Source organism: Tribolium madens, unplaced genomic scaffold (genome assembly GCF_015345945.1).
Source record: "Tribolium madens isolate multiple individuals breed KSU strain unplaced genomic scaffold, Tmad_KSU_1.1 Scaffold_97;HRSCAF=244;Tcas5.2_LG3a, whole genome shotgun sequence".
NCBI classification, from domain to species: domain Eukaryota; kingdom Metazoa; phylum Arthropoda; class Insecta; order Coleoptera; family Tenebrionidae; genus Tribolium; species Tribolium madens.
Genome location: NW_025401069.1, coordinates 9872220 through 9883666, shown reverse-complemented (window position 1 = coordinate 9883666; position 11447 = coordinate 9872220). Strand labels below are relative to the sequence as shown.

The window sequence follows — 11447 nt, the reverse complement described above, 5'->3', positions numbered from 1 at the left end:
CGTGCTAAAATCAWGAAAATAATTCAAGTAGGGACTATTTGCGATCTGCTTTTTTGCTGTTGGCAATTGTGTCGGAAAAAAAATTGAGGTTACCGTCGTGAATTAAATGTGAATTTTCTTTTTGATTTACTTAAAAAKCATGTTGCGACGAATTAACGCTGTTGTGGAACCACTTACGAAACATTTGCATTTTCAGAACAATTTAAGGATTGTTTCTACATGCAACATTAAGGTTATATTTTAAGACAACCTAATATTTTGTTATTAACTTTTGTATTAAAAGGCGCAACAGTTTTGTACATCTTCTACTACAGTACCACAGCCTAAAAAAACTGTGAGTAAAGCAATGAAAGCATACTTAGAAAGAGCTAGAGAACATGAAGAATTTATGAAACAACAAACCTTAGAATTTGAAATTGGAAAGCGGCATTTGGCGAATATGATGGGGGAGGATCCTGAAACGTTCACACAGGGAGACATTAATGTAAACAAATATTTTCTGAGTGTTTTTTTTTTTTTTTTCTATTGTATTGTTCTAGAACGCTATACAATACTTATTCCCGTCAGGGTTATTTGAGAAAAAAGCTAGACCTTTTATGCGCCCTCCAGAGGAGATTTTTCCTCTGAGGAAAGCTGCAGAATTTGATGAAACTGGGCGGCCTTACAACTTTTTGTTTTATACAGGAAAAGCCAATTATTATAATCTTATGCATGTAATTTCGAAATTCACATTTTAGATAAATTTATAATGCACAATTTTAGGATATTGTTGAGCGTATTAATGATTGCTACAAGTTTGAAGATTCCATGATAAGAAAAGGGGTCAAATATGATCCTACTTTACAACTGTAGGTTAAAGTCTAGAAATGAATTTCTATTAATTTTTATTTTTAATTAGAGACTTGTCTGGACACCAATGGCTAGATAAACCTTCTTTAGAAAAAGAACTTGTAGAAACAATTGGGGATAAAGATTATGATAGTTTCACTACCACCATGGAGAGACTTTGTATGTTACCATACTCGTACAGATTTAAAGATTTTATTTTCAAGTATCGAAAACCCTTAATGACCCAGGAACAAACTTACCAAGCTCCTAAACCTCAGTATGATGCTGAAGGCAGAGCATTTGTAACAACTTACGGTAATTTGAGTTTTACCGAAATGTATTTTTACAATAACGCAATTCTTAGAATGTTTGAGGAAGAGAGCACGCGGCCACGTGACCATTCGTTCCCCCGGGACAGGTAAAATTACCATAAACGGTGAGGATATTTCATACTTCAAGGAAACTCAYTCCAGAGAACAGGTAATTTTTAATTTAAAAAAGTGTGTTTTTATAAGGGATGACACATTTTTCCGAGCAGTTTTTTTACGGAAAAACTAAGATACATGCATAAAACTGGGATTGTTGTAAAAAAAAGTATTTTTAAAGTGATTATCGTGGTTAGAATTGAGGGAATTCCCGAATATTCGACCTCAATTATGGCAGTCTGTGGCAGCGTCTGTGTTTGTCCCGATGAGTCCCTTCCGTCATTGTCACTCATTGAGCATCTTTTCCTTCGTTTGTCCAATTCGGGTCACCATTACTCAATCCTTCGACTGTTGTGATAGTCCGATTTTGTTRGGGCCAAGTCATCACTTTCCAAAAGAGGTCAAAAATCTTACATAACAACTGCAAGGTCGGTGCATCACTAACCAGTTCTTGCACGAAGAAGAGGGGACCAAGAAATCCGGCAATCTCGTCGCCGTCCCATCCCATAAACATTATCATTCCGAACTCACGTGTAGTTAAGCATCTCCCTTCTCCACGAAGGTTCAAAGAGACTCTTTACGAAGCAATTTAACAATTTGCGTTATTCGCAGTAGTTATGCCAGTCTGTCGCCTACGCAACTCGAAAGCCTGCGAATTTACCGGTTGGATTTTTCTTAGGAATCCAAGAACTGTTAAGTGTTGCGGTCGCTTCTGTTTCGGCGTTTTTTTTTCCGAATGAGTTTTCAGTGCGGCATGTGAATCAATCATGATTTCATCTAATTGTGTAAGTGTATTGTACGGTATTGACAATTACAACAAATGTGCCCAATGCTTGTGATCGCATGTGGAATTTTTTATGTGGGAAGGCGAATTTAGAATATACGGATGGTGAGTAGTTTTTGTGAATTTTTTATGCACGGATTTTAAAAACACTTCTGACGGGCGAGATTTTCACACAAGGGCAATTAAGTTATAAAACATTTACAACTTATTCTCTTAGTAAACAATTTTTTTAACGTGCACTGTTTTGGGTTTAAATCATAAATCTCGGGGACTATAATTTCGTAATGCGTCACWKTTTTTGATTATTGGTTTTATTTCCTCTTCAATTTTTTTCTCACGACGAGTTATATTGTGTTGTCATATTTTCACAATGAACTTTACATTGAATTCCATTCAACCAAATGTTACCTTGATATAAAAATACAGTCTATAATATTTATGTTTCCTCATACCTCTAGTATTACTAGGAAATTATTATTTACCACTTCCGGATCCTAGAATTTTGAGTGAATTAAACTTTATATTGTTTAATTCTTAAAATGTTACTTCTATTATATTTATGTGGGTGGTGCTTTGCTTGATTCCTTTAATTAAGTTGAATTAAAATGTTTTTACAAGGAATTGAATTGATTTTGTACTGAAAACTTGTAATAATTAATAATTATAATTTTATTTTTGTTTGCATTTTCGTTTTGATTATGCATTGTTTATTTTGATTTGGTTTATTTGTTTTTTATCGATAAATAACACTAAATGCAGTATCAGCAACATTTGTATTAAAAAACAAAATGTAAATGTGGTAAGAAAACATGATTTTTCTGTGACATTTCAGACTTTCGCTAATAGAGGTTGCAAATTTTATTACCTGGACTTTATTGGCTTTTAACTTATCTTTGGGCAATCTTTTGACAATGATTACTTAATTCCATTTCTTGGAAAAGTTTGATTTCTCTCAAGCAAGCTACCAAAAATGTTTAAACATAATTACTTTTTTTACCTGACGGAAGTATTGCTTTTAAACTTTCCGTATTAACATCACAATCCTTTTTGCCAAACATTGAAAAAATCCAATTAGAGTTCATTGTCATTGTGTTAAATTAACAATTTAGAGATTCTTTTAATATTTATTAGAAATAATTAACAATTCTCATTAATGTGTTTTGATTTGGTCTTACAAAAAACAAAAAAGCAAATGAATGCAAATTTTGTGTGTTTTCCCAGATAATGTTGCTTCGCTCACCATAATTTAGATTTGTGTGTCATTGAATTGGGAAGTAGGAAATTGGGTAACAAAAGAAAACTCGTCATCTAATTCATTAAACTTGATAGTTTTTTCTAGATAGCTGGTGTGGTCAAATAACCCACACTCAACTAGGAATTACCCAAAACAGGTTGTTACTCCCTCATTCGATTGTTTTTAAACCTTGACAGGTGTACAGTTAGTTTTGTATCATGACTCATTTCGAAAATTACCTAAGAATGTTTTTAGGTGTCCACACTATACGACTCTATTGCTAATAGTGACGTTAGCTCGTAAACATTTAATGTGCCAATTCAGAAGCAATCAGAGTGTTATTAGGGCATGTTGACCGCCTTAAGTCGATTGTTCTGTTCGGCTTTGTATATATTTTTGTGGGTGTGAACAGACATTGAAAAATGGAAATTGATAAATTTATGATCTAGCTACTAGCTACATCCTGTTGTTCAACGATGTAAATAATTAAATTTTCCATTCAGTCTAGTGCAAACCAGCAAGTTATTCAAGTTTAACGAAATGACTTGAGAATCTGGGAAATCTTGATTAATTTGAAAAAATTTGGTTTAGCTTTAATTAACATTCCTGAGCTTGAGTGTACTTATTTTTTTACATTATTGGTCTTCATCATTGACATTCACGAGTCAAGATGTTTTTCACTCGTTGTTCAAACCAACCGTAAAAGCATTGAATTAAAAATAAATATTTGTGTTTGTTTTTGCTAATCAATTACATCCTTTGTGCAAAATGAGAGCCGCTTTTTAGCGAAAAAAGAGAATATTTTACCGCTACTTGGCCCTAGCCTAGTTTATTATTATGGTGGGATGCTTTTTCTCTCTGCCGTATATCGTGTTCGATGGATAAATTTTCAAAATTGCTGTTATTAAATTAAGCCTTACTAAGAAACAACTTGTTCTGACATTTTTTACAAAGGCAACTGAAAATGCTTCAGGTGTTTTAGGAACCTCGCGGTCTACTTCGATACTTGTAGTATCTTTAAAAGATTAGAAATAACAAAAAAGTCGAGTACTTTTTACCTTCTCGCATATTTGCAGTGTAAAAATTATAAGGTAATCAATTTCAATTTTTTAAAATAATATTAAATTAAATTTACACCTACATATTATTACTTAAAAATAAAAAAAAATAGCTAAATATTTAATATAACACGCATTTAGAGACCTTGAAGAAATTGAAAATATTAAAATGTGTATTAAAGAAAAAATAGGGCTTGATGATTTAGGGCCTAGAGGACTAAGTGACTAAAATTTATTTGAAATTCTAGTAATTTTGGAAAGGGGCTGAAATTAAATTTAATCTACAAAAGTTCTAGATTCTCATTACATTTAAAAAAGATTAAATTATTGTTTATATTTAATTTTGCACGTTTACCCCTTGAGCCAGAACTTGTGTTAACGTATCTACTAGTCAATCATCCTAAAGTGAAGGATTTAAAAATTAAACGAACAATCTGACCATACAATAGTAATGAATTCAATGACCTTCATTAAAACATTGCAACATCCAACTCAATGTTCTTTGCGTTACACTTAATGTTTGTCAGATTCAACACAAGACGTATTATCCTTTAATCCTTCATGATGATAACAAGACCCAAGTGTCCCATAAAATTCCGGAAAGTTTTATCTCGCCCGGATTATCAGAAGTGTTTTGCGTCTCCTTCATAAAATCTCATCTCTCTTCAATGTCACTACAGGTAAATGGTTGCGGCCACAGATAACCACAAGAAATCCCTAAAAATGGACAATATGGGTTTCCAAGACTCCACCAACTCTCGCAAGCTGGGCCGCTCCGTGAGCGTGAACGTCGAAGTGGAAAGTTTCCCGTTGTACAAAACACACACGTGTCCCTCGGGTCTTCGGTGGCGTCGTCCTCGCGAAGATCCGGAGATCGTGGTGGAAGAGGAGTTTCCTTCTGACGACTTCGAGTATATGGAGTGTGGCCCTTCGCCCCCGGCCGACCACACACCCAACATCTACGAGAGTTTCGAGGAGTTTTCCCGAAGTGAGCTCACAGTGCAGATTTGCCACGATACGATCAAGATGAACCTCCTTGAGCACATGAAGATGGCCTCGGGGCGTCACCAGCTCCTTGACGACATCGAGTGCAAGAAGACAAGTCAGGAGAACCTCACCGAGGCCTTTCACGGGGCCACCAAGCTCGAAATCAACATCGCGTTCTTGTGGGCTGCTTTCATGAAACGATGGGAGCTTTTGGATGGCCTCTTGAAATTGGGGGCCCAATTGCGGTACTACGAGCCCAGTCAAGGCCTCAGCGCCCTCCACTTGGCGTCTTTCAGTGGGTGCATCCCCGGAACGCAATTCCTACTAGCCCAAGGGTGTGACGTCAACGCGATTTTCAAGTGTTACACTCCATTGCATTGTTCGGCTTTCGGGGATAGTCCCGAAACGGCGATGATTTTGTTAAATAATGGAGCGAGGGTTCAAGCTTTAACTAACAGTCCGAATAATTGCCACGAGAGTGTCCTACATTGRGCGGTCKGAGCCAATGCGATTGCTTGTGTTCGGTTGTTTACGGCAGAGGGGGCTGATGTGGGCCAATTTGAATTTTCGGGGATGTCCCCAGTACACCTCGCGGCYGATTTAGGCCATCCACAATGTCTTAAAATAATGTTGGAAGCGAAAGGTGTTAACGTCAATGCAAAAACAAAAGAAAAGGAATTAACGCCGTTACATCTAGCCGCCGAGGGAGGKTACGTTGAYTGTGTTGAAATCTTGTTAGATAAAGGAGCTGATGCGAATATACGTAACCATCGAGGGCAAACACCGCTCCATCTAGCGGCGCGAGCGCAAGCCTATGATTGTGTCGACATGCTCTTAAGGAAGGGTAACGCCGATCCAAATATCGGCGATTTTGATAAYAGAACGCCTCTRCATGCTGCTGTGTGCAAAGCGGCYAGGTCTTACGATATAATTGAGATTTTGGTGAGTTGGGGTGCTGATGTTAACACCAAAGACCAATACGGCTACACCCCTTTACATATAGCCGCCTTGAATGAGTTGTCACAATGTGTAGAAATCTTGATCTATCACGGAGCAGACGTAACGGCTAAATCGAAATTCGGAATGACAGCTCTTGGTATTATCACTCGAAAAACCCCAGCATCTCTTGCAATGGTCACTCATAAGCTCGACTCGGCTATAACCCTCCACCACCATCCCGAATCCTCGAATCGCGAAGTGGAATTACGACTAGACTTCAGGAGCATCCTCCAACATTGCCACCCTCGCGAGATAAGTTTCCTCAACACTTTCGTCGATGAAGGCCAGAAGGAAATTCTCTTGCACCCACTTTGTTCTGCTTTTCTGTACCTCAAATGGGAGAAGATCCGCAAYTACTACATAGCCCGGATGTTYTTTTGTTTTATTTTCGTTTTGAGTTTGTCTCTTTACGTTTTAACYGCTTTGGCTCATAATTGTTACAATCATGGTAAAAACATGAACGATACTCAGCCCCAAAACGTGATTGAGTTGTGTGAGAAGAAATCCATGATGGGGCACATGTTACGGACTAATCCTTTCGTTATCGAAATGCAATGGTTCGTGCTGGTGGGCATCACCTGTTGTGAAATATTGAGGAAGGTGTATGGTATCGCGGGGTACCCCACTGTCAAGCAATATCTATCGCATCCGGAGAATATAATCGAGTGGACTGTTATTGTTAGTGTTTTTGTTATTTCTTTTATTTACACCGGACGAACGTACACTTGGCAGAACCACATTGGGGCTTTTGCCGTGTTGTTCGGTTGGACTAATCTAATGCTAATGATTGGTCAGTTGCCAGTGTTTGGGTCCTATGTTGCTATGTATACTAGAGTACAAGGGGAATTTGCCAAATTACTTTTAGCTTACTCGTGTTTATTGATAGGTTTTACGATAAGTTTTTGTGTGATCTTCCCGGACTCGTCAACGTTTGCCAATCCCTTTATCGGTCTTATTACCGTTCTTGTAATGATGACGGGTGAACTAAACCTAGATTTGCTCGTGGATGACGACCCGGAAGATCCCCCTTTTCTGTTAGAAATAAGTGCGCAAGTTACCTACATACTCTTCCTACTCTTTGTTACTGTTATTTTAATGAACCTTCTCGTGGGTATAGCCGTTCATGATATACAAGGTTTGCAGAAAACGGCCGGCTTGTCGAAACTTGTCCGTCAAACTAAATTGATTTCGTACATGGAGCTGGCACTTTTTAACGGATATTTACCGCGATATCTCCTGAATTTGCTTCATTGGACGGCTTTAGTGTCCCCGAAGGCGTACAGAGTTGTTTTGAATGTGAAACCACTGAATCCGAGAGAGAAACGCCTCCCTAGAGATATACTAAAGGCGGCACATGAAATCGCCAAAAAGAGAAAACACTACGCACACACGATTTCGTCTAATGGTAGTAATGCTACTACCAGAAAAATTATTATTAACAATAATATGGATCAGAACAGTGAGATTTTGGAGTATCCAAGTGCCTTTCCTTTACTTCAAAGTAAAATTGAGAAAAGTACCGAGCAGATTGAACATTTAAGTAAAGAAGTGCGCGAGCTGAAGATTGCTCTTCAAAACAACCAGAAGATTATGGAACAGGTGTTGCATGGTTTAGTGAATAAGAAGAATAGCTCAAATTGTTAGGAATGTACAGACTGTGATGTATTTCATATCAGATTTTATGAGTAAATATACGTAAAAGATGTTATTTATGTTATTCCTTATTTTAGAGATTAAATTTTATCTTGCCATTAAGCAATGTGTGATATTAGTGAAATAGTGGTTGTGAGATTAATTTTGTTATACAAATAGTGTCTCGTATTGTCATACTTAGTTTTACAATGCTTCGTATTACAGTATTATACTTCAAGTGCCTTCTATTGACAATAACAGTATATTCTACGTCTTCAATAAACTGGCTTGTGAAGTAGCTTTCTTTTTATGTGGCGTTTTAATTTCCAATTCCCCACCACAAARACTGGCCATTAGGGGGCAATTTTATATGTTTTGCATGTTTTTAGGTATTGTTTCCTCTGTTGTTCTCGAATATGTTGGGTAAAGTGGACATTGAGGCGGAAGTGGAAGGTGGCGGCATTTCGAGTCAAGCTGGGGCTATCCGCTGGGGCATAGCCTGGGGTCTGAGGAGTTTCCTCGATCAAGATACGATCGAAAAGATGCGATTAGGTTTGTTATTTGAATTTCTAGTCCACTCATTTCATGTATTTTTTTAATAGCTGGTTTGTTGACGAGGGACTACCGAACCAAAGAAAGAAAGAAGCCAGGACAGGAAGGTGCAAGAAGGAAATTCACTTGGAAAAAACGTTAGTTGTATTACAAATAGTTCAATAAAATAATTCACATTTCGTCAAGAGGATGTAATCCTAGTATACTCATCCCTTTTCCTAGAACTTGCCGCGCTGTTATGAACAGGAGTAGCCTCTGGGAGGCGATCTCGGGATCGGTATTTTTGACTTGTAACACTTTGAGGGCTTTGTTGATTTGATTACTAGAACGCAATTTTTAAAAAATGAAAAAAAATTATGAAAATATGTACCACAGGCGAAACAGGTACGTTACAAGAATGCAAGCTTCGAGTTGCTCATTAGATCTGTTTAAAATCTCATGAAATCGGGCGATTTCTCGAACTAAGGCCGTGGCTTCTGGCTCTGTGATTACTTCAGGGATGACTTTTTTGGGTCGTGTTGCCCCAGAATTGCGTTCGAGACTGTAAAGGCGGCAGTGGGTGTATTGTAATTTAACACCCGTGTCTCCTTGGATCTGGAATAAATTCAGTTACTCAATTGGCCATGACAAAAATTATTCTTTCACTTGTAAAACATTGTCCCAGGTGAAATCGTAATCTTTTTGTCTGCGTTGCTTCAAGTCGTTGACTATGACGCAAGAAACGCCGAGTATGTCTGACACGGCGCTGTCATCAATGGGGACTCGMGTGTCTAAAAACAAAGTTGTTGCAACCGCGTTTAAAAATTGTTGTCTTACTTGGGGACTCGACCTGTTTCTTTATCATTATCTCTCTGCATTCATCGAGAATGTCTCTCAGAAAGATGGCTGTTCCTTTTCTTGTACTCATCCCACGAATTCGGCCAAATTTAACGTGTTGMAYCTTGTGAGCCCACGGCAGGTTCATTTTATGCAAAATTGCTTTAAGATTATTAAAATGGTCGCTTTGGCTGTTATCCACGATGTAAAGCATTTTATCAAAGCTGTATTTGTTATATCTATCTATTGCGGCCGCTATATCTCTCGTTAAATATAAAGTGGAGCCATCACTTTTCATAATTGCGACTTTCCGTTTATTTACATCAACACTCAACTTTCCATCGCTTTCCTTCTGTAGGATATGCCTACTATTTAAAACATCTATCACATTTTGAATATCCTTAACACTATAATTCGACTCAAAATTATACTCATCAAAAACAACACCTAATCTTTTYTAAGTCGTCTCTAATTCCTTTCTACTATACTGCATGTACTCTTTCCAATATTCTAGCCCCTCGGGTGCCCCTTTCTCCAATTTATTAAATTCTTGTCTTGCTCTGTCTGCCACTGTGGGGTCTTTTTCGGCAAGTTTATTCGCGTAAACGTACGATTCGTATAAGAGTTTCAACGGATTATTTTTTATTGCTTCTTGTGTGTGTTTAAGCTCGTCAACCCCCACTTTAATAAACCCAAACTGCGTGCCCCAGTCCCCTAAATAGTTGAGTTTGGTTACTTTATTGTTCAAAAATGAGTTTAAATTGCCAATAAAATTCCCGATTATGGTTGAGCGTAAATGCCCCATGTGGAACGGTTTAGCAATGTTTGGTGAGCTAAATTCAACGACTATGTTTCTAGGTTTTAGGTTTAAGTCAGGGTTGGGGCTGTTTTCAATAACGTCTTGGATGAAAATCGTMCGGTCTATTTCGAAACTAATTTTTCTATTAGCGCGGTCTTTCTTTGTTTCAATGCTTTTAATTATATCATCGGGGCGAATTTTGAGGATTTCGTTTACGTTGGGGACGCCTAAATGGTCTTCCAGGGTGCTTAGAGGCAAGTGTAGCTCAAAACTGTTATTCAAAGTCGTGTTTCCGACATGAATGAGGGGGAGAAGTTCAATGGGGGTGAATTTCGTTGACCTACTAAGTGAATCAATCACCTGGAAATAAAAAAAAGGTTCGAATAGAAAAAATCTCGAAATTTACCTTTCGGCCCAGATATAGTTTTAATTTTGTTGACATTTATTTCTACACTAGAATTTGGTTACAGAAAGTCCAAAATTATGAAATTACGGTTTTGAGGTTATGATAATGACAACATGCGTCAACATAGCGACCGGTTTGCAACGTGAATAGTTGGTTGCATAACCGAAAGAAATTTTCAAAACTTATATTACATACAGTGGCGGACACGGAATTGTGGACATCAAATTTATGTCAGTTCAAGAAATGTCAATATAAACTACGCTTTACTGTCATTATGATCGACGTTTAAAACTAAAATTTTAAAGTTTTAGGTGAAATTCATTTTTAGCGAGCGATTTTCCGAAACAATAATGTCAGCAATACACGTTTTTATATAAGTTCAATAATTTATTTTGATCTGTTGTGATTTTTTGGATAAAAATGATAAAAACCGAAAGTGAGGTTAGTTGCATTAAGCCCGTTTTACATTTTTATGTCAGTCGAATGACAAAATCGTCCAAAATTCCGTGTCCGCCAATGTATGACACGATTTATTTTTGTAACTCAAGTAAATGTTTCTGTAACGTTTTTTATTATATTTATTACTCAAYATTCATAATCAAATCAGAGTGAATATGAGTGAATCCGGCTAATAAAATTAATTAAAAAAATACTTAATCAATTATTAGATTATTTTTATTTTTTCACAACTGTTTTAATGGTGCTACTCTTCTTGATTTCTGATAAGGTCATGGACACTTACAACAGTTTTTTATCTGACTTCCATTAATTATAATTATTATTATACYGYATGTCCGAAAAAAGGCTAAAATATTTCGGGGAGTGGTTCKCTAGGTTAAAATAAGAAAAAAGTTTTTGTGGACTTATGTCCGGAAATGCTTCTCGAGGGAACTAGAGCTCCCTGAAGATGGTGGGCAAAAGTCTTTT

General features: G+C 37.1%; 3 protein-coding genes across 3 annotated transcripts; 2 read left to right on the top strand and 1 right to left on the bottom strand.

Moving 5' to 3' along the window:
* Positions 1-42: 42 nt before the first annotated feature.
* Positions 43-8679, top strand: LOC123015006 (28S ribosomal protein S9, mitochondrial). The gene is made up of 8 exons (XM_044414407.1): positions 43-232; positions 284-484; positions 540-713; positions 763-848; positions 899-1143; positions 1193-1308; positions 8337-8499; positions 8550-8679. Exons 1-8 carry the CDS (start codon positions 140-142, stop codon positions 8639-8641), a joined length of 1170 nt encoding a protein of 389 aa, XP_044270342.1. The 5' UTR covers positions 43-139; the 3' UTR covers positions 8642-8679.
* Positions 1349-8257, top strand: LOC123015003 (transient receptor potential channel pyrexia). Its single transcript, XM_044414403.1, has 2 exons — positions 1349-2142; positions 5010-8257. Exon 2 carries the CDS (start codon positions 5014-5016, stop codon positions 7957-7959), a length of 2946 nt encoding a protein of 981 aa, XP_044270338.1. The 5' UTR covers positions 1349-2142; positions 5010-5013; the 3' UTR covers positions 7960-8257.
* On the bottom strand, positions 8626-10654 carry LOC123015005 (probable arginine--tRNA ligase, mitochondrial). The gene is given in 5 exon segments (XM_044414405.1): positions 8626-8821; positions 8870-9093; positions 9145-9269; positions 9316-10474; positions 10521-10654. Coding segments are annotated over 5 exon segments (1695 nt in total). The 5' UTR covers positions 10557-10654; the 3' UTR covers positions 8626-8670.
* Between the last annotated feature and the right edge of the window lie 793 nt (positions 10655-11447).